Source organism: Sorghum bicolor, chromosome 6 (genome assembly GCF_000003195.3).
Source record: "Sorghum bicolor cultivar BTx623 chromosome 6, Sorghum_bicolor_NCBIv3, whole genome shotgun sequence".
Classification (NCBI taxonomy): Eukaryota; Viridiplantae; Streptophyta; class Magnoliopsida; order Poales; family Poaceae; genus Sorghum; species Sorghum bicolor.
The window spans coordinates 50,957,454-50,981,404 of record NC_012875.2 but is presented as its reverse complement, the minus strand read 5'-3'; the positions used below and the strand labels follow the sequence as shown (position 1 = coordinate 50,981,404).

Here is a 23,951-nt window from a genome sequence, read left to right as displayed (position 1 = left end):
TAGGGTCTCTTTTTTTAAAACTTACTTGTATGACCTTAAGATGAAAAGTTCTTTCTTCTATGACCTTTTGTCTATTTTTAACACTTGACTGTGTTAAGTCAAAGATAAAATGATCATTTTACTCCTAGCGGAAAAAAATAAAATGTAAAGTTTTGGGAAAAAAATAACAGTATTTTTCTTTAAAAATAAAATATTTGTAAGCAAAATAATTTATTTTTCAAAATAAAAATATTATATTTTTAAAAATAATAATATTTTGCTTTCAAAGCAAAAGAAAATAAATTATTTTGTGTTTTTTCTACCAGGGGTAAAATGGTCATTCTACCATTGACTTAACACCATCAAATGTTAAAAATGGACGGAAGGCCATAGAAGGAAGAAAATTTTGTTTTGTGGCCATGCATGTAAGTTCAAAAAAAGAGGCTATAGAAGGAAGTGACATTTCTTTAAAGCCATACAGGTAAAAAGCTCGTAAGAAAAAGGAAGATGTCCACTTTAGGTCCCTCAACTTTCGCGAAAGTCTACCTTTTATCCTTAAACTTTAAAACCAGAAAAAATACATCTCTCAACTTTTGAAACCGTGCATATTGCGTCCGTGACATGGTTATGAGCGGTTTTGAAGGCAATTTTGTCTTTTTTTTTCATTTCAGCTAAATCTTTGAAAAATCATAGTAAATCACATAAAAATCATAAAATAGAAAAAATCTAATTTTTGTTGGACTTAAGTAGATCTACACAATGAATATATAATATGGTATGCTTTAGACAAAGTTTTTGTTATAGTTTTAGATATATGTTTTTTCTATAATTAATTAGAATAATTCATAGCTACAGTTTGTATGGCCCAATCATTATGATGAATTTTTTATGTTGGGCTAATTATTATATGTCTAAACTATGGTAAAAAAATATACTCATTAGATCATATATAACTTAGTTATAGGTTTATTCAAATTTAATAAGATAAAACTAAATAAATCTATAACTAAGTAATGCATGACCCAATGAGTATAAAATTTTTACTACAACTCAAGCATAAAATAATTAGCCCATCATATAAATTTCATCACAATTGGACTTTAGAAACTATAACTACAATTACTCTAATTAATTACAAAAAAACATAGACTTAAAGCTGTAGCAAAAATTTTATACTAAAGTATACCATATTATATATTAAATGTGTAGATCTACCCATCTAAAGTCCAACAAAATTGAATTTCTATTTTATAACTATTATATAATTTACTATGTTTCTTTTGAAAAATTCAGCCAAAATAAATAAAAATAAAAGGATAAAACCGCTTTCAAAACCAGATCAGGAATGTAATGTGCATGGTTTTAAAAGCTGAGGAATGTACTTTGCCTAGTTTTAAAGTTCACGGATGAAAATTAGACTTTCACGAATAATGTTCGGTTGAAGAATCACCTTATTGTAGATGAAGGGATACATTGTGAGTCTATCTCTTTGATTTAGTGAAACAACTTTTTTCGTATATTTATGTGACAAATCAACCTATTCCTTTTTCATAAAGCAAACAAAAAGTAGCCTACTAAAGGAGAGGTCTAACCTCGAGCTGTTGCTTCTCCAACTTCTCAGGCTTTTTAGGTAAAGCCGCTTGAAAAAAAACTACCAAATAGTGCGTAGTGCAAATTAAAGATGGATATGACCGCCTTTGTTTTAGAGATTTTTAAACTAAATACAGTATTGTTAGTTTTGAATACTGATATTAACTATCTTCCTCCATCAAAATTGGTATCACCTAGTGAACAATGATTGCTTCATGTGCCAGAGTCTAGAGATAAAGACCACTCTCCCGCTAAGTGCAGCTTCAGCATGAGATCTCAAATTAGAGCCCCTGCTTTTAGTTTGAGGGTCTCATCCTATTTTAAAACCTCAATTTGCTTACATCTATTTTAGCTACTAGTAGAACTGTAGAAGCCCTCAAATCAAGTTTGCAAAATCATCTCAACAAACAATGACACGTAGGACCCCCCATCATTCCCCTCTCTTCCTCGCTGGATTGCCACGACTGGATGACGCAACCCACCCACCCCGCGCCGTCCCATATCCCTTCCGCCGAGCTCGGCGGCGTCTCGCCCTCACCGTGACCGGGCGGAGAGAGAGAGAGGTAGAGCAGCCACCCACCAGGCATCAGCCTTGAAGGGGGCGCTGAAGTGGCGGCGACGGTCGAGGCTCGAGCTCCCGTGCCGCGCTCCGAGCTAACCTAGATGAACATACTCGTAAGCAGAGGCGCCTCGATTCCTACCAGTTGCTCCAACGCCTTGTTCGCCGTGCATAGTTCTGTCGTGCTGAATGGAACCGTCCTTTTTTCTTCCCCGTCTCTGCGGGAAATATCTCACAGGCGAGGATAAGTGGAGGTGGCGACAGGGCGGCCGCCACGGAGCCGCCGCCCCCGCAGCCGATGTGCTGGGTGGAGATTTCGGAGTCCGTCTCACGGCTCTGCAGCTTCGACGCCGCTGGTAGTGGCGGCGGCAGCATCTCTGTAAGCCTTCCGTTTTACTTGGAGCTCTTAATTTCCAGAATCCCGCACCACATGTCGTTCTAGTATATCTCCGAGTTTATCCTTCCTGTGGGGGAACAGAAATCTGCCCATGGGATAACTTAACACAGTAGTATTAGCTGAGAATGCGTTACCTTCTTCCAGCAAGTATCAGAGTAGGTGTCCCCTACTAGCACTTTCATATAAAAAAAGAAAGAAGGGTAGAGAGGGAAATGGGACAGTGCGATTCACCTAGGCACTAGCATTCTCCTGATTGCCACAGTTGTTTTCTGCTAAAAGGTTTTTTGATTTGTCAGTGTGTTTCCTTTAAAGTTTTACAGATTGCAATCAGTGTTGTGATAGACCATCTCAACAATTCAAACATTTTTTGTTGGGTAGTAAAATGGTTTGCCTGCTTGAATTGTTGCTGGGATTCAAGATGTTGACTAACCTGTATCCTTGCTCACCCCTCCTATAAGTTATATAACTTTGGAATGGTTATGCCATCTGCAGTTTGAACATTGCACTATAGATCATGGAGATAGCTACGTACTGCTCATAGTATCTGAGCTGCTTGCCTATTTATTTCGATGGTAGGAATGATTTGCCACAATGGCACACATATCTACAGGCCTTGATTTCTCTCGCTGTACCTCAGAAATGTACAAGTTGTTACCTGAAATACAACCTCTAAATGTTTGCTTGGACAATTGAAGATCATATAACCTAAGTGTACAAGCATGATTCTGTAGCGAAATTAGAAAAATCTTATTTCATCAATATCTTAAGGGTTTATTTAATTTTCTTTTAGTCCGTAACTCTTATTTTCCTGCAGGTAAAAGTTATTCAGGATGCTAGACCTATCCATGATAAAGTTGTTGATTCTTTCTTGAACAAGTTTTTTCCATCAGGTTATCCATACAGGTATGAAGTTCCTAGGCTCGTTGCTATTCTAGATAATTCTGCTGGGATACATCCTATTGTGTTAAGTCTCTGCTATTAATCATGCAGTGTGAATGAGGGTTACTTAACTTATACCAGATTCCGAGCACTACAGCATTTCTCTAGTGCTATGCTACATGTGCTGTCAACACAGGTCAGTAAATCTTTTTCATATCTTGTGTGCGTTGATTCCATAAATTCCAGTTGGTCTTCAGAACAGACTGCAAAGCATGTTGAGATCTTTGACTTCTGTTCATTTCGTTTATGGAAAAATTTATGCTCGTCGACTGACTGCCCAAGTGGGCTATGGCTCAGTCGTTGCTATTTGCTGCAGGTTTGCGACCTACCCCAGCTCAAGCAACTGCTGTAAGTTGGGTAAGCATATGATGACAGAGATGCTAAAAGTTCAAGTAGGTAGTGCTTTGAAACATATTGGCTGATTTTCTCTATCTATTTCAGATTCTCAAAGATGGAATGCAGCACGCAGGAAAGCTCATTTGTAGCAGCATGGGGGCAAGAATGGATTCTGAACCAAAGAGTTGGAGGATACTTGGTGAGGAATGATGATATGAATATTATCACCCCTTTTCTGATATTTCTGTTCTTTTGCTTGTCATGTTGATACTTTTGCATATTTTTTTTCCTTTTCTATTGCTGTTTCTCTAGAGTCTAGATTATGCTATTCATGCTTATTTTTGTGCTCTGACAGCTGATGTTCTTTATGGTCTTGCCACTGCCTTGGAAGTCATTTCACCATTGTGTCCACAACTTTATTTTCTACTGCCATTTTCCCTATTATTCATGCCCATTGCTGTGTTTTGACAGCTGATGTTCTCTATGATCTTGGTACTGCCTTGGAAGTTGTTTCACCGCTGTGCCCACAACTTTTCCTTGAAGTAGCTGGCTTGGGAAATTTTGCGAAGGTGGCCTTTCTAACTGGCATTGCACCCTTTAGATTACAGAATATTGATATATATAATCTTTTATTTGATATTTTACATGCACAGTTGTGTCTTAATATTTACGAATGAGTAAGAAGTGTTTCCCTTAACATAGTCTCAAATAACCATACAGAATGGTAGCATTGTAATGGCATGGCAATGTATTTGTCCTGGTTTTTCTGCCTGAAAATTGAGCTGCAATGTTATGGTTCGTTACTTTTCATTGCAGGGAATGGCCGTTGTTGCAGCAAGAGCGACAAGGCTTCCAATTTACTCTTCTTTTGCCAAAGAAGGCAACCTTAGTGATTTGTTTGCTAAAGGGGAAGCCATCTCAACACTTTTCAATGTCATGGGAATAGGAGCTGGAATTGGATTGGCATCTACTGTCTGTTCAACAACTCAAGGAAAGGTACATATTTGCAGAACTACATGTCATCATCTATCCTATCATTACAGCTGTTCCATTACACTCTATCATCAGGCAAAAATACGTAGAGAAAATGTGCATGTGACATGCATTGTAAATGCAACCATATGACACAGCATGCAAGCATAGAGCTATATGAACTTTCTACTTATGTTATCCAGTTCTCCACCATTGTCTAGTGCTTTATGGTTCCATGTTCCAAAATCAACTATACTCAAAACAAGTTATTAGGTCCTCTAAAGTAGTGCATCATTTATGTTATAGACATGCTATGCAGCTCAGTCAGAGCATTAAATGAATTTTGTGGCACGACGAACTATATTCCATATACCTGCTGTTAGCATGAATGCAAGCTGGGATGATGGAGATCTCAGTAAATAGTTTTTGTTGGATTTTTCTGCGCATGAGGACATCATAGTCTTTTTAGGGCAAGAAGAAATCATTCATTTAGTAATTGCTGGTTCTTATTCATATTGTAAATATGCCATCCACTATATATAACAGACCTTTATCGATGTGTTCCTGCTACTCGATGTAAATATTCAGCTAAACCAGATACAACACAATATTTTGGTGTTTACCTAGTAACTGACTAATTTACTTGTTGGAAAGTTACTGCATAGAACAATTACAGATAATGCAATTTTTAGGATTATTTTAATCTTTTTGTCCCACTTTGCATTCAATTCTTGCATATCATCTGAACCTGCTATAATGCTGAAGAACCTTATGTTGATGCAGGTTTGTTTGCTATTACAATTAAGAACCTTACATTGACACAAGCTTCTAACGAGCTTGCCATTTTCGTCAGTTAATTGCAGGCCCGTTACTTTCTGCAGTGCATATATACGGAGTTGTTCAAGAGATGAGAGCAACTCCTGTAAATACACTCAACCCACAAAGAACAGCAATGATTGTGGCTGATTTTATTAAGGTTTGGAATCTTTGATCTATCAATTAACGACAACATTTTTATTCAGTCCAGATACGGTAGTAATACTTGTCTGCACAACAGAGTGGAAAGGTTTCTAGCCCAGCTGAGCTAAGGTACAGAGAAGACCTTCTGTTTCCTAACCGAGTTATAGAAGAAGCTGGAAGTGTGAAAATTGGACAGCCACTCCGCAGGGTCTTGAGTCCGTCGCTTGTTGAACAGCTGAGGGCAACTTTCCCAGATGAGAAGTTCTTGCTTACCCAAAAAAGCAACAAGACATACATGGTTCTTGAGCAAAGTGCGAGCGGAGAGGACGCGTTGAGGGGGTGGCTGGTCGCCGCATTTGCTTCAGAGATGGAGAGGTCAGGCATCGTTTCGCGTGACACGGTTCTGAAGGAAGCCTATGAGAAGACAAAGATGGTCTTCCCCAGTTTTGTATCAGAAGTTAGGAGTAGAGGGTGGTACACAGATCAGTTTTTGGATGGGAACGGTAGTCGAGTTGCATTTGCAAAGTTTCAGTAGTTGCAAGACTATAAGTTTTTATGTTTTTGGAGGAAGATGCGGAACCATGCATGAACTCATGCAGTGCAGGGCAGTGTAGTCTAACTCTTCTAGTTACACAGAAGATGAACTGACCAAGTGTCACACAGTTTTGGTTCTTAGAACTTTTTTTTTCGTGTGCACGTTGGGGTAGTTTGTGATCATGGAGATTCCATGAATGTTTCGCCAGCTAGTCTATCTATTTTATGATTTTTCCATGGTTTACTATAATTTTAAAATAATTAAAAAAATAAAATAAAATCACTGATTCACTGTCATTATAGCAAAACCACCGTTCGTTGTAGTAAAACCGACTTTGAATCTGCTTCAGAGAGATAAAATGCACATGCATGGTTTGAAAAGTTAAGAAAGATGGTTAGCTGAGGGAGAAAAACAGACTTTTGTGAAAGTCGAAGGAGGAAGAATAGATTTTTTTTTCTTTTTTCAGTGTGGTGGGTCGATGCTGGGTTTAGTAAGAGAAAATGGTTATTATAGGACTCTAATCGTGTGGCTTCTCCAAAATAGGATTCCTAACGTTGGTTTTTCTAAAATAAGACTCTAAACGTTGGTAATAAGCTGTAATGATATTTTGTGCCTTTTTAATCTTTTTTCTTGTCTAAATACTTGTATTTGTTCCTAAAGTGACTTTTTTATCCTTTAGTCATTAGACTGTAATGGCTGTCTACGTTACGGGAAAAAAAAAACATTGTAAGCTTCCTGACTTTTCATTAACCGATGCCTTGTTGCCTTGCTGCCATGCCGCGCATGGTCGTGGCTGCAGTGCTGGCTGGCCATGGTCATGGCTTCCTGTCAGTAGTAAATATTGGATGTCGGCCAGGTACCTCCCGCTCCTGGTGCTCCGTGCTGCCTGCAACCTGATGTCCAGGCAGATCGCCCGCCGCCGTTTACAGTAAAGGAAAAATGTCGATCTCTTTTTTTTAAACTGAAACGTAGATATCTGAAGAGCAATACAGTCATTAACTAAAAATACATGTATTTTAAATTACCAAATTTGATTAAAAAAAGCTCGAAATGTTATTAGAGCTTATGAACAACGTTTGGAGTCCTATTTAGGAGAAAGCGATGTTGGGAGTCCTATTATAGAGAAACCTATTGTTTGGAGTCCTATCATAGCCATTTTCTCGTTTAGTAGTCAATGGGTGACGATTGAACGAGGTGAAGTATCATACAATATTGGATCCACTGGTACTGGACACCTGATCAAAGCGACATGAACAAGAACAACCATCCGCGGAGCGCATGACACGGTTTTAGCCTTTTTATCGACACCTCATGCTATGAAAAATGCAGGTGACACAAGGTGCAGGCCTGCAGGGCGATTTTTTTTTTTTTTTTTTGAAAAAGCATCATATGTGTTAAGCAGTGTGCAAAGGTAAATCGCCAGATACCATATCCACTACATATGATGGTACTTCACTCATGTAAATACATGAGCCAGGATATAAAACATAAGCATCGTGGATAGCTAAACAGGTCGACCTTGCTTTGGGCAGACACTGGAGTGGTTCACGTACATGGGGGGGTGGGGGGGAAGGATTCAACGACGACGATCCGTCGATAGCAGCTGGCTGGTACGTATACTGCCGGACAGGACAGTCAGAGAAAAAAAAGATGAACCAAATTAAGGCCTGCGAAATTATCGTGGCTGTTAAGGTATGCCGACACCTCACGACCCAGTATCGGACGGAAAAAATTCTGTTTTCTTATCCACCAGATATCCTCGAGCTATTTTGAATTATATTATACTTACTCTATTCCAAATTAATAAGACATTGATTTTTTAATATATTAATTTTATTGTATATCTAGCATATTTCTAAATGTGCAGTAAACTATGTACCTGATGAAAAACATAAAATATTTATAACTTGAAATGAGGAAGTATACTCTACTAAAAAAAGCCCGCTTTTCTGGAATAAAAGGAAATACCCAAGACTACATGAGTTGTACACATGTGCGTCGGAGGGAAAGTAGAGCGTGTGTGAAGATGCAGTTGTTGTATGTAATAATAATAAAAAGAAAAGGTTATGCCCACAAAAAAAAAACGAAAAGTTAGAGCAAAACGCCACCGCGAGGTCCATGCACCGATGCACGCATGGTGGGTGTTCAAGGAGAAAAATATACAGGGGAAATCAGGGCGCAGATTCTGCAGGTTTTATCCTATTTGTTGCCGGTTGCCGGACGTGGACACATGAACCGTACCGAACTGCCAAGGTGCAGGCTGCAATATCCATTTGTTTGTAATAATAATAAAAAAAAGGCCGTCGTCCGGCAATATAATATCCCGCGTGGGGAAATATATATATACTCCGTCACTACCGTGTTTGTTTACTTAGCTCGTAGTCGTATCCCTTTTTATATCCCCTTTTGTCTTGTTTAATTTCTTGCTTAGCTCGTAGTAGCTTTATTTACCTCGGCAGACCAAGCACGGCACGCACGGACGCCACCGAAATCATCGACCCGTTTCCAAAATGCCGGAAAGTCACGGAGGATCCGGCGCCCCGGCTCCCTTTTCACATCCGGATTCTGGACCGGCCGGCGACGAGCCGGTCGACGACGACGACGACTCGACGAGCGAGGCTGCCCACCCAGCCGCACAACTCTGCGCTGCGCTGCCCGTGGACCGTGGTCGCAGGTGATGACGAGCGCATGGCGATGAGGCGACGTCGCAACTCGCAAAGCTCTGGTGTCGCGCGTGCCGTGCACACACGTACCGTACGGCCGGCCGTTAACGCGCTGCGTTCCCAAGCCGACTGGGCACGTACACGTACCCACGCCCGACGCTACTGCTAACTAGTGTAGGTTACCTGAGGTTCTCAGTGGCACACCCACTAATTGGTTGTTTATATGTTAGGCCTTGTTTAGTTCCCAAAAAATTTTGTAAAATTTTTCAGATTGTCTGTCACATCGAATCTTTAGACCTATGCATGAAGTATTAAATATAGATGAAAATAAAAACTAATTACACAGTTTGGTCGGAATTGACGAGACGAATCTTAATTTTGAGCATAGTTAGTCCATGATTAGATAATATTTGTCAAATACAAACAAAATTGGTACTATTCACATTTTGCAAAATATTTTGCAACTAAACAAGGCCTTAGCATTGTAATTACGTACTCTCCGTGGGTTAATTTGATCAATGCTATTGTCGTACGCAATTGGCACGTTTATGAGTTCTGCCACTGCTCACTTTTCGGAATAATTAATGACATCACAATACGTGGAGAATTAGGTCCATGACATGTTATATACTTTCGTATAGGCAAAGTATGTCCACACGTACGTCATGACACTTCCATATGAAGCCCAGCCATTGTTAGACACATCTCGATCTCATCCCTTTCTTTTTCGTGCTACCTCTCTTATTGACTTGTCTCATCGTCTTTTTCTGGACATCTCTATCTTTCGCGTCGCTTTGGAGCTAGGAAGGAGGAGCTATTATTGCTGCTAACTGCCTGTGGAGGTTTGCACTCCCATGGAGCTATCCTATGTTAGCGATGTGCGAGGCCATCGCCAGCTTCTGCCGCTCGAAGACAAGCGTTCGTTGGAGGAGTTGGCCACTGCCGAAACCCTCCCTCGCTTCTCCATTGCTATGCACCAGCACACATCTGGCGGCCGGCTCCACCACCCTCCTCCCCTCCCTTGCTCCCTCCCGATCCACATGTCTACAAATGGAGGGAGGACAGTTGTAGGGCAAACTGCTACCATCACATCTTTATGTGATGTACTTCCTCTATTTTAAATTATAGGTCGTTTTGACTTTTTTGGTACAACAATTTTGCTATGTATCTAGATATAAAATATGTCTAGACACATAGCAAAATATATATACCAAAAAAGTAAGAGTGAATTATAATATGGAAGGGAGGGAGTAGATTATTAGAGCTTGGGTTGGTCATCATTGTTGTCGCTTCTTCCTGTAGCTCCATACGTGAATAATGGAGGATCAGCCACATGGAGTAAGAATCTATAAACTAGCAGCAACTATGGATTTGTTGGCCATAGGCCCCTCTTACCACCGCATGCCTCAGTCGGTCAGCCACATGCATGCCATCGAGCAGAAGAGGAAGTAGGGGAGAGAGAGAGATGGTGATGGGATGTTTGATTAGAGAATAGAGATGGAAGATGGTGGTGTGTGTGCGAGCTTGCTAGTGACTATTATGGGATCGATAACGCATGTGGTTGATAAACTACATCACAGACACGGGCATGCAGTGTTCAGGTCAAACATGTGGCACCCGCACGTGCTGGTGGTGCCATGCTATGGTGGCGGGGTCGACTAGTGTGCCATGTTGACATGGGTGTATTGGCAGATGTGGCAAATGAACATGAGAGCAGCTCTAGTGTCGTTTCAAATCGAATCATGGGCAGGAACACTAGAGCATTCGAACCGTGGGGTGTTAGACCAAAAATTGGGCTCCACATTCAAACCAAGGGTGTTAAAATAACCAATCACAAACGTGGGGAGAGAGGGGAGGAAAGGATGAATGCAAGCCCTTCATTCCACTGGCAAGGGGGAGAGAGATTTTTTTAGGCCGTGTTTAGTTGCCAAAGAATTTTGTAAAAAGGTCAACATTTTCCGCCACATCAAATCTTGTGGCGTATACATGAAGTATTAAATATAAATAAAAAATAACTAATTACACAGTTTTTCTGTAATTTACGAGACGAATCTTTTGAGTCTATAGTTAGTCCATGGTTGGACAACAATTACCAAATACAAACGAAAACGCTACAGTAGCACTTTGCAAAAAATTTCAGAACTAAACAAGGCCTTAATCACTCCGGTCATTTTCATGGTTCGATGTAGCACTACACTACAAATGCCTTAAGGGACTATTACTTACTCCTTCCATTCCAAATTGTAAGTCATTCTAAAAATCTTGGAGAGTCAAAGCATTTTCACGTTTGACCAAAATTATAGAGAGAAATACTAAGATTTGTAACGTAAAGTGAGTATACTATGAAAATATAATTAAGGAAGAATCTAATGATACTTAGTTGGTATCATAATAATAATTATTTTATCATATAAATTTGGTCAAACTTAGAAAAATTTGACTCTCCAAGATTTTTGGAATGACTTACAATTTGGGATGGATGGAGTATGTATAGTGGGTAGTTGTCTGTATATATGTGGGATATGGGGATACATTGCGGTATGAGAATCTAACTTTAAACATTGTTATTCCTCCATTGTAGATGAAGAATAGTGACAAGACAAAGAAACGTGCCAAAATCATAATGGCTCAAGAAAAGAATGTAAGTCCTGGATCTATACTTTTTTTTTTAAAAAAAAAGTTAGTGGCGGATATGTCGTTGGTTTGCACGCGTGGATGGTCTAACCAATGATCCTGCTTTGAATTGACGAACACAAACGAGATGACACGGAGCCAATTAAAGAAAACACTATATCTTCTTGCACTATAACCAACCTTGACTATATAGTAATTAATCGAGAAGGCTGCACACGTACGGTACTAGCTCGGCGTACATACTATACTTTGCGCCAAATAAATGAAAAGGACACGACGAAGTTACTGCTCTCCTCTCGTGTGAACCCACGTTTTTCGCTGTGCTTCGCATTCAGAGATCTTTATAGTATATATACATAGATAAATTAAATATAGTCACTCCTCAACTTTTTAAGCCCCAACATAGGTAGTGGATTAAGTGGTACTCTACGTAGTAAAGACTAGAGAAGTATATATACTAGATACCTATGGTGACTTTGTGAACTTCAAGATTTGTCGATTCAGTCCTTCGAAGATGGTCATAGGGGTAGGGTTTGCGTACGTGTATTCATAGGAGTGAGTGTGCATGCGTGTTGAGCATCTGCGTTGTACTGTGTAATCTCAAAAAAAAACCATACTTTGCACGATCCCAAAAAGAGATAAGTGAAAATACTCGTGGCGTTGCAACGTACATAAAATAAAATGCAATATATTTTTTTTAGCATGAAAATACTATATATCACATGGTCATCTAAATTATTAATCCCTCCATATCAAATTATAAGTCATTTCAAGAATCTTAAAGAGTCAAACCATCTCAAGTTTGACCAAACATATGTGATAATATAATAATATTTATGATGTCAAATAAATATCATTAGATTCTTTATTAATACCTATTTGATGTCATAAATCTTTTTAATTTTCTCAATAACTTTAGTTAAACTTGAAATATTTTAACTTTCCAAGATTCTTAAAATGCCTTATAATTTGGAATGGAGGGAGTACAACTCAAAGATTTATGTAAAAATTGAGTCATTTGTTTTAATATGTTTTAGCATCAATTTTTGTTAGATGCGTGCTACTCTAACTTGTATATAAGCATGGATCATAAGTCTAATCACGGACTTTGACACGGAGATGCCTACGTACGAGAAGTCGAGAACAGCGTGTAAAGTAAAATATGACAATCTTTTAACTTTAATTTAAAACGAAAGATAGATAAATAAGTCCCCACGGCGAGTGTGTGTGTCAATCGGCATGCGTTGAAACTTTGCGCTAGCGGCTAGCTAGCCGGCCGCTTAGAGCGCGTGTGGATGGATGGCGACACGCGAGCACGCACCGTATAGTAATGCTGTCGATACGTTTGATCGGGACAAACATGGCTCGATCGACATGCATGGCTGTGGTCTTCAATTAGCTTTGGAAAAAAAAAATCGGGTTTAACGGCGTACCTAGTGGAGAGGTACGTGATTAATAGTTTATATCAAATTGATCTCATATCCGGTTGAAGTAATGCTGGTTGACAACGAGTTCATTTGTGAACTCGGGGTGAGATATACAAGAGGGGCCGGCCGGGGAGGTGATCGACGACGTACGGCGATGCCGACGTCCTGAAAGCTACGCGTGCCCGCCCGCGTCCCTGCGTGACCGATTTATTCCTCGTTCATGCACTTGCAGCTTTTGTGAGCTTGTTCTCGTTGTCGTCGCACGAGCACGTATACATGTGTGCGTTGTACCTTTATGGAGAGCTAGTGTCCGTGTGGAATATGATATTTCCTCAGTCCTAAAAACAACGATATTACTATAGGTTCTATGGCCACAACATGGCTAGAGGAGGCTCTTGTTTAGATGCGACGTAGGTATCCGAGAAGAAAACTAATTATGCTAATAGCACATGTTGATATTTTTCAAGTAAAAAAGATGTAAACATCCGTCTTTTATTTCAGCACGCAGGACATGTTTGGATGCACCTATATATGGTCTAGAGAAACATCATGTAACAGGCATGCATGATGCATCTAAACAGTTTCCCCATGTTGAGCGATGAAGCAACGTGGGAGGGACGAAATTTACGAGTGCAAAACAAAATCTTTATGGGAGGGACGAAAACTAGGCCGCCTATCTGGCCTTGTTTAGTTCACCCAAAAAGCAAAAAGTTTTCAAGATTCTCCATCACATCGAATCTTGTGGCACATGCATGAAGCATAAAATATAGACGAAAGTAAAAAACTAATTACATAGTTTAGCCGGAAATCGCGAGACAAATCTGATCCTAGTTAGTCCATAATTAGATAATATTTGTTACAAACAAACGAAAATGCTACAGTACCGAAATCCGAAATCTTTTCGGAACTAAACAAGGCCACTGTTTGCCGCCGGAGACTGTTCTAAGGTCTATACACAGTGTGCTGTGATAACAACATGTTGATGAAGCAACGTCGTCAGCTCTGATGTGGACGCGCGGAAAACGCCAAGACCCCGCGCGACATGATGGTCATACTCTAAGGCCTTGTTTAGTTCGCAAAAATTTAGCTTTTTGGCTACTGTGGTATTTTTGTTTTTATTTGATAAACATTATCCAATTATAGAGTAACTAGGCTTAAAAGATTCATTTCACAAATTATAGATAAACTGTACAATTAGTTTTTATTTTCGTCTATATTTAATGCTCTATGCATGCGACTAAAGATTCAATGTGACGGGAAATTTTAAAAATTTTTACGACCTAAACAAGGCCTAAATCAGCCCGACGAGACCAAAATAATACAGTACGTACGTACAGTAGCTAGGAAGCACCGCACCGATCGGCTCCAAATCAGCCCGGACTGCTAGGCCAACTATAGCGGCGCTTCCAGCCGGGTGGGCCCCGCCCGTGAATAATCGTTGACCGTTTGACCCCGGCTGTTACTTTATTTGGTTCTGGTCAATCTAAATCCGCACATGTTGTGCAACGACAAGTCTACAAGGATTTTTGTTTCTTGTTTACTACTACTAGTAAGGTCTTGTTTAGTTTTAATTTTTTTTCAAGATTTTATATCATATCAAATATTTGAACATATACATAGAGCATTAAATATAGATAAAAAATAACTAATTATATAATTTATCTGTAATTTATGAATTTTTTTAAGTCTAGTTAGTTTATAATTAGATAATAATTATCAAATACAAACAAAAATACTACCGTAATTAAATTAAAAAAACACGAACTAAAGAAGGCGTAGGTATTGGCTGGACGAGCAGTGAAGTTTTAGGTTGTTCTCATTGAACGACGTTTTCCATAGTTGTTTTCCATTGTCGGTTCTTCTCTTTTTTCCGATGGACGACATGCACATAAAACATATGAGTATAGTTATATTCCCTCAGTCCCAAACTAAGGGCGTTTGGTTATACGAACTAAAGTTTAATAGGTGTCATATTGGATGTCATATAGAATGGCTCATGAGTTATTTAGATACTAACAAAAAATAAATAAATTAAAGATTACGTCAGTACTGCACGAGATGAATTTATTAAACATAATTAATCTATCATTAACATATTTGTGGACTGTAGCAATTAGTGTTTAAGTCTCGTAAATTAGTCTCTAGCTATATTTTTAGTTTCATAAATACTCCTAGTCTATAATACTTTATGTATGTGTTCAAACATTCAATGTGATAGCGACTAAAGTTTATTTTGTAAACCAAACACCCCTAAATAAATAAACTCTGATAATTATCCTTAGTTAAATTATTTTAATTAAATTTATAGAAAATAACTTTAATATCCATTACATGATTTTTTCATATAATTACTTATTTGCTATTATAGTCGTTGTTATTTTTTATATAAATCTAATTATTATTTTTACTTAAATTGATTTATTTGTTGCCGTAGAAGTACCGTTGGGCCACGGCAAGGTCTACATACATACTTCCTCCATACTTTAAAAAAAAATAAAATCATTTTGAATAGTGACATAATTTTCAAAGCATAACTTCGACTCTTTATTTTTATAATAATATTTATTAAAAAAAATAATATATATATAAGTTTTTTTAAAATAATTCTTTTTATATGGTTTTCATATTTTTGAACTCAATAGTTTAAAAGTTATTTATAATTTATATTTTTAATATTTAATCTAAGTCTTTTACTTTTTTTTAGTACCGAGGGAGTACGTAACACTCCATGCCACCGTGGCCTTGTTTACTTCCAAAATATTTTGCAAAATGGACACTGTAGTTTTTTCGTTTATATTTGACAAATATTGTCCAATCATGGACTAACTAGGCTCAAAAGATTTGTCTCGTCAATTCCGACCAAACTGTGCAATTAGTTTTTATTTTTGTCTATATTTAGTACTTCATGTATGTGTCTAAAGATTCGATGTGACTGGGAATCTGAAAAATTTTGCAAAATTTTTTAGAACTAAACAAGGCCAAGGGACAGGCCAGGCTCCAACCATTGAACACTTGCTGGCCTTGTTTACTTGCGAAAAGTGAAAAGTTTTCGGTACTGTAGCATTTTCGTTTGTTTGTGACAATCAAAAGATTCATCTCGTGATTTACAGCTAAACTGTATAATTAGTTTTTGTTTTCGTCTATATTTAATGTTTCATGTATGTGCCATAAGATTTGATGTGACGGAAAATATTAAAAACTTTTTAGTTTTTAGGGTGAACTAAACAAGGCTTAGAGTACTCGTTAGGCAGCCGCGGCACTAGAATACAAGCACGTACTACAGTTGTACTAGTACTGATGTGCAGGTTAAGGCCTTGTTTAGATGCAAAACCTTTTTGGATTCTGACACTGTAGTAATTTTATTTTAATTTTATAAACATTATCCAATCATGGAGAAACTAGGCTTAAAAGATTCGTCTCGTGATTTATAGGTAAACTGTGTATTTAGTTATCTTTTTATCTATATTTAATGTTCCATGCATGTGTCGTAAGATTCGATGTGATATAGAATCTTGTAAAGTTTTGAGTTTTTAGCTAAACAAGGCCACCGCAAGCATAAGCATGGATAGGGGTCGTGGCCAAAAATACCGACCTGACATCACAGGCCATCACGGGGTTTTGAGTTTGATCACAGTCGCTTTGCCTGTGATGACCTGACATCACAGGCCATCACGGGGTTTTTTTTTTTTCATATAATTACTTATTTCCGGACTAAGATAATGTTTAGCAAAGATTCGACGTGAAAGTTTCCGGCGACCTACAAAGCCGCTTTGCGCTCGCTCCAGACGAAAACACAGAGAGGGCTAAATGAAAAATGCATGATCTAAGCTCGAGCCCTTAGCCAATTCAAACTTACACTGTAGTATTAATTAATTAAAATGAAAAAGCAGAGTGGGCTGAATAAAGAGGTAGCTGGAGGATCTCGGATCGTCGGAGGGCAGCAGCCATGGCGTAGCGTTGAAGAAGGTTTTGAACCGTTCGCGGTCAGTGCCGCTGCCGCTGCCGCTGCCGCGCTCTCGGTCTCGGCTCTCGGTCGGTCGCCGACGGCCACGCCCACGCCCGGGCAAAGCGGCCGTAGACGCGCGAGGAGCCCGGATTCGATACGGCTGCGACTGCGACGTCCCGCGCCCGCCCCCGCCCCCGCCCGCCTCGGGCTGCCTGCTCAGACTGATGATGTACAAGTCGCTTGCGTGACGTAAACACACGCTGCACGCCGGTGACACCTCGCCCAGGTGCCCTGAACTCTGCTCCGCACGCCGCCGCGCTGCAGCCCACAGGCCCGCAGCGCGTGCGACGACTCTAGGGCCGTTAATTTCCTCGCGTCGTCTCTCAACTTTTAACTATGACCCTTCTTTAGTTGATTTTTTTTTTACAAAAGCGATACGGTAGTATTTTTATTTTATATTTTGAAAATATTGTTTAATTATAGACTAAATAAACTCAAAAGATTTATCTTATAAATTACAGGATAAAATTATACAATTAGTAACAGAGATCGTGCCGTGGATTCACGGGCGCGGCCATGAGGAGGACCTGGCGGCTAGCCGAGACCCGAGAGACGCCGGTGGGCGTTAAGCCAGGACGCTGCCGCGCGCCGGCCTCTGGGTGCGGCTCCGTTTCCGAAAGCGGTGCCGTGCACGTACAGCACGGCGTTACGCTGAGCCCGGGCCCCGGAGAGCCTCTGCGTGCGGTACGGCGGGTGTACTAGTACTACACAGGTACGACTGTCCCCTTTTCAACCTTTGAATGATGACGAGTCTCCTTCTCCTCCTCGTCACCCTGATTTGTCTTTTATTACAGGTGCATCATCACTCGGTGTACATGTGTTAAGACCTTGTTTAGTTACACCCAAAACCCAAATTTTTTTCAAGATTTTCCATCACATTAAATCTTATGACATATACATGAAGCATTAAATATAAATAAAAAAATAACTAATTGCACAGTTTATTTGTAATTTGTGAGACAAATTTCTTAAACCTAGTTAATCTATGATTACATAATAATTATCAAATACAAATAAAAATGGTACAGTACCTAAGAATCTTTTGACCCTAACAACTAAACAAGACCTAAGTGGTGACACGTGTATATAATATTATCATAAACACTAAATGATAAATAGTCAATCACTTAGGCTAGTGTCAGTGGAGGGTTTTATGGTGTTGTTTCTAAGACTGCCTTGTCATGTGAAATAAAATGAAACTTGAATGAAATAGCCACTCTCAATGGAGAGTTTTATTTTATAGTTTCATAGTCATTTAATTCCAAGACTCATAGAGTAACTGCGCTAAGAGAGTTTCGTCTAGATGAAACTCATTTCTTCTCTCTTCTTAAATACACAGCCATGTCATAAAAAAATTTATGTGGCAACCTATTTAATGCAAACGAAACTTTCATTAAGACTAGCCTTACCACTCCATTATTGAGGCTAAATGGCCACTCTTTTTTGTCTACACAGTACTCCACTGTGATAGGGTGCGCTACTCGTATGTAACCAAACATTCTTTGTGTTTGATCCCATCGTCTAAAGTTTAGATCCTACATTTTAGATCGTATGTTCTCTTTTCTTTTTAGTTGTACTTTTTTTTTTCAGTCAGCAATATTTTTCTCTCACAATAAATCAACCAACCAGTGTTGTTTAAAATTTAGTTAAAATTTAGCCAATCTCACAATTGAACTAAAATGGTCTAAAACTTTTGCCAACTAAACTTTATAGACTAAAGAATCCGGACACTCAAAATTCGTGAGCTAAAAAGTGACGAGGAAAAAATAAACCACAAACGCTAGAAAAATTACATCCCACTTTGGCCCACCCAGATGAACCACCCCGGAAGTTGCCTGGGCTTACGCATTGAGCACGTGCCTGTTTGAACTCTCAAACGCTATATGCATTTATTTTTATATATATTTTTTAAAAAATACCCCCTCTCAAACTGTATGTCATCACTCGCCACCAAGATAAATAGCCGGGCACCCTCGCGACTCCACCCTTGCCTTCACCGCGACCAGGACAGTGCTCCCGTCCCCAAAGACAAACAAACAGGGCAAGCAGCAAGCACACGCCTCTCCCTCCTCGCCCTGCCTAGCTGCATTCCCCCACACCTCCCCTCGACACAGACAAGCCAATCTAGCAAAGCACACAGCTGAAGCAGACAACACTCGTCGGAGGAGGAGATCCAGTAGCACCAAATAATGGGGAGGGCTCCGTGCTGCGAGAAGATGGGGCTCAAGAAGGGGCCATGGACGCCCGAGGAGGACAAGATCCTGGTCAACCACATCCAGAGCTTCGGCCACAGCAACTGGCGCGCGCTGCCCAAGCAAGCCGGTGAGCAACCCACGCACTCGAGCTGCCTCTGCTCTGCTCAGCTCTGCTTGCTCCTCGGCCGCGGATTGCTAACGAGTCGTGCTGCTGCTGTGTTGCAGGGCTGCTGCGGTGCGGCAAGAGCTGCCGGCTCCGGTGGATCAACTACCTGCGCCCGGACATCAAGCGCGGCAACTTCAGCAAGGAGGAAGAGGACGCCATCATCACCCTCCACGAGCAGCTCGGCAACAGGTACCATCCTTTTTTTCTTTCCCTTTCTCGCATTGCTGTCCTTTCGGGTGTTTTGCTCAATCGGAGGAGCAATGATTGTTTGTTGCTTGTTGCTTCAAACGCAAATCACTCTTCGTCTTCGTCTTCCTCCTCTCGCTCCTGTCTGTCAGTGGGGGCAGGGCAGGGCTTACAATACATTATCATCCCCATATGGGCCCCTCCTCGAGGCCGACGAAGAAAGAAAATCCAAGTGTGCAGGCCACTTGGTCACTACTATAGTTAATTAATTGCGTCACTGATGATGCGCGAGATCCGCCGGAGATTCCACCTCCCTCTAGTTTGGCCGTCCTTGTTGCCGTCTTGAGCTCAGTGCAGTTAAAAAAAAAATTGAACTAGTATACAGCGTTAAACAAGTGCGTGTGATTCCGCAAGGGGAATCAAATCACGCAGCAGAGAGATTAATTAGGATAGGAGTAGAGTAGATAGCAGCGTAGAACATGCATGTCATCGTTGCAATCGATTTTCCTTTTAACAAAGCTGTGCACTGACGATCTCTGAATTGTTTGTTTGGTCACACATAGGTGGTCCGCGATCGCCGCCAGGCTGCCCGGGCGGACGGACAACGAGATCAAGAACGTCTGGCACACGCACCTCAAGAAGCGGCTGGAGCCCACCACCAAGCCGGAGGAGCAGCACGGGGCGCAGGCAGGTGGCGCCGGCAAGAAGCACAGGCCCAAGCGCGGGGCCGCCAAGAAGACGACGGCCGACGACGTCGCCGTCGTCCCAGCTACCACCGCGCCGGTGTCGCCTGAACGGTCGCCGGCCTCGTCGTCGGTGACCGAGTCGTCGTCCATGACGGAGCAGGAGCAGGAGCAGGGCAACACGGGGAGCTCGGCCGGCGGGTTCCCCATCAAGGAGGAGAGCTTCACCTCCTCCGCCTCGGACGCCGAGGAGTTCCAGTTCGACGACACCTTCTGGTCGGAGACGCTGTCCATGCCGCTCGAGAGCTTCGACGTCCCCATGGAGCCCTACGACGCGTTGGGCGCGTCGTCGGTTGGCGCCGACGGCGACTTGGACTACTGGCTCGGAGTGTTCATGGAGTCCGGCGACGTGCACCAAGAATTGCCGCAGATTTAGACCGCGCGCGCGAGAGGAATTTTCAGTTCCTTGGCTAATTGATTCATGGTTCTTTTCCTCTCCCTCTGCACACGTCTTGCATCGGAGGGGACATAGCCAATTAACAGAGGAGGGAGAGAGAGAGAGTCTCCACGACGAAATTAGGCAGAAATTAAACAACGCGAGAAGATATCTATCTTGTTTGCCCTCTTGTATATAAAGATCGATCGACAAGATATCGGTGATCGAAGCCTATGCTATGCAATCCATCTGAGAAGAATTCTTTTGCAGCTGTGCATGCAGATTTCGATGTACAGTAGTGAAGGATCACAAGAAATGGACTCGGGCTCTTGCAATTTCTTGATTCATCTCGTGTGCTACTTGTGTCATACTGTCATGCCAATGCTGAACTCGTGCAAGGCTTCTGTCCTGCGATCTGTCCATTCTCCATTGCACGCTTCGTCCCGGCCCAGCTGAGGTGAAATGGTAACTGTTGCCTTTGAGAAAAAAGTCTGAAACACGTGTGCAGAGACCGGGACAAACTAAAGGAGGATTTCTTTTTGTGTGATTGACAGTTAAACAATGCCAAGCACAGATCTGGCTGTCGCCTGATTGATTCTGCGTCACCTTTGTTTGATCTGGAAAAGTAAACGAAGAACATGTGGGGGTGCTGATCCACAAATGCAGATTGGCGCCGCCATTTTCTATTCCAACCTGACGTGCCTTTCTTGCTTATACAGTATATATCAACAGTCGCCAATGGCACAAGCAGGTGTGTCCTGCCGTTGGTTCAGATACTGTACTGTCGAGGATACCTTTTGAGCTGTGTTAGATGAGTGGAACACACTGCTAATTATCGTCGCCGACAGTTTGATGAGCATCGCAACCAATGCGCCCTTAATGATCATGATCATACGCTCTACGTGCAGAAATCAAAATTTTTGAATGAATATACTGTAAACATTATTTTTTAGGTAATAGGAGGCCAAAGCCCCTAATGAAGATGCATTAGTGAAAACAAGAGTACAAGTTCAGAAAAGTAAGAAAGAATCAAAAAAAGAGGAGGCAAAGATGTTGTATAAGTAAACATTGCTCATTGTTCTAAAACAAGATGTGAACACTTCCGCATTGTATCCTAGTCAAGTCAAAGGAGGAGTTGTCTGAGTAGACGAGTACAGTATAGGACATGGAATTTATCCTTTGATTGAAGCTTTCAAAAGGCAATTTTCTTAAATGACTGCAGGACATAAAGAATTGGTTCCATATCTAGAAAGGGGAAATTAATCCGCAGAAGAAAACATATCACTCAGTGCATGCAGAGGTAAATATGACATACTGCTGACGTAAAGAATACTGATGCCATTGTGTGCTAATTACTCCAGTAACTCCTTCGGACGTATAGTTTCCTCTTGTAAATTTTCTAGTAGCTGGCGTAGTCAACAGCTCACTAATCCCTTTTGTTCAAAAAAAAACTCACTAATCCCTTTACTAAGCGGTGATGGGAATCAAATTACTATTTCCTTTATTTTGTTGCTCTGATTACTATTTCTTATTGTAGTAGATATGGACTCTTTGGTCTAATTTCCACCGTTAGAACATCGTAAATAAGTTTTTTTTTCCTAATTAATTTCATAACTTATTCTAGGTCCTCTCGGCGAACATGTATCTTCTCTTAACATCATTTTTTCTGATTATGCAAAACGTTTGTACATTTTTGTATTAAGATAGAGAAAAAGTTTAATACAACACGCCTTAACGATGTTCTGGACGGTCAGAAACGTTGTTCATGGACACTAGCTAGTGTAGTGAAAAGTTGTTACATTGAACACTGATCAACCAGAATCGTATTTTAATATCATTGTATATTAATGAAATAGATCGGCACCATCTAGTTTTGGTTTGTTATTAAAGTATATACAAGCTAAATCAACAAGGATAACAAGTGTTTGACGTTTCGTCTCGTTGATTCAATGGTCTACCATGCTGTTTATTCCTTCATGATAGAAAGCTACATATAGTCATATAGATCCATGCTTTATTGTATTTAGATAATAATAAAATCTAAAAGGCAATGCGTAGGCATCACTAACAGCAATATGGTCCTCGCTAGAAAAAAAAAAGGTTTGCCTCGGGTACCATCTCTAATTATTGGTCTAAGCAACATCTGAGATTCAAATTTGGCTACGGGATATATTGATAGACTAGATTAACTTTACAATAATATTCCACAATAGCTCAAACTAGATATAGCCATAGGTTCAGGTTAAATTCCATTTCCAAATGCTAGTGGAGATAGCTGGCGCTGGCTGCTATTAGCTCAATGATATGCTTCTAAAGGTTTGTGCGTATCCTTTCATGTGTATTAGTTCGTACTATATTGTTCCTAATTGCAGTACTAGATCAAAAAGGCACGAAAAAAAGTCTGGCTTTTCCTCAGACATGTGAACATGTGTACAGTCGCTTACGCATCAATTTTTTTAATAAACTTTAAACCAATAGTTAACTGTATATAAGTTAGGACATAACTTTTGCATCAATAAATTGGTATTCAAAATGCTTCTCAGATGATATTTATTCTTTAGCAAATAACAGCATATTAAAGGATAAAATTAGGGGTTAAAAATATTTTTGTATGTTTTTTTCTGACTATAAAATGTGCTTATCATTTGAAAAACGGAGAGAGTATATCTGTACATGTCAAGAACAGGGCATCTGTACAATATACCAAAATTTCTGGAAATGCATTCAGAGAAAAAAAAAGGTAGCAATGTGAAGTAGAAGTCAAAAGTTGTGAATTTCTATCTTGATTAGACTTAGACCCACTCCACCAACAAAATCATGGAGGAATATTTTTAACTTGATGAGGTGAAGATAGACTTGGCATTGTTACGACTTATTACAGGCACTATAATTAAAAAAAATATAGAAGTTTACGGCGGATGGCAACAGTAGCCTAATCATACATTCACTCGAACCAAGAAGATGAAGATGCACGGAAGCTGGAGAAGGGAAACCCTAAAAAGTGCCACGACGATAGTTGGAGTCAACTTGAAGCTTTCGATACATCACAAAGGTCACTATCTCTTTGGAGAGTATATAGTGTGGTTACACCACTTACCACTACATCTAACATGTGTACGCATAATCGGTCCGGGAGTCCAAAATAATGAAATGATTGCACCACTAATCCTACCAGCAAAAACATGTGATCCCAATGCAAGCAGCCATTGCTTTTTCATAATAAGATTGTTGGACCTTTAGCCCTTTTGGTTTGTAGATAAATTTCTAATAGCCTAACTTAGCTGCTAG

At 40.2% G+C, this 23,951-nt stretch overlaps 2 protein-coding genes across 2 annotated transcripts; both read left to right on the top strand.

Moving 5' to 3' along the window:
* On the top strand, positions 1,996-6,501 carry LOC8054278 (protein root UVB sensitive 2, chloroplastic). Its single transcript, XM_002448144.2, has 10 exons — positions 1,996-2,244; positions 2,367-2,507; positions 3,340-3,428; positions 3,516-3,600; positions 3,762-3,821; positions 3,906-3,999; positions 4,272-4,369; positions 4,617-4,796; positions 5,626-5,748; positions 5,830-6,501. Exons 1-10 carry the CDS (start codon positions 2,233-2,235, stop codon positions 6,265-6,267), a joined length of 1,320 nt encoding a protein of 439 aa, XP_002448189.1. The 5' UTR covers positions 1,996-2,232; the 3' UTR covers positions 6,268-6,501.
* On the top strand, positions 18,975-21,010 carry LOC8075933 (transcription factor MYB4). Its single transcript, XM_002448143.2, has 3 exons — positions 18,975-19,319; positions 19,418-19,547; positions 20,108-21,010. The coding sequence occupies exons 1-3, from the start codon at positions 19,187-19,189 to the stop codon at positions 20,661-20,663; spliced, it is 819 nt and encodes a 272-aa protein (XP_002448188.1). The 5' UTR covers positions 18,975-19,186; the 3' UTR covers positions 20,664-21,010.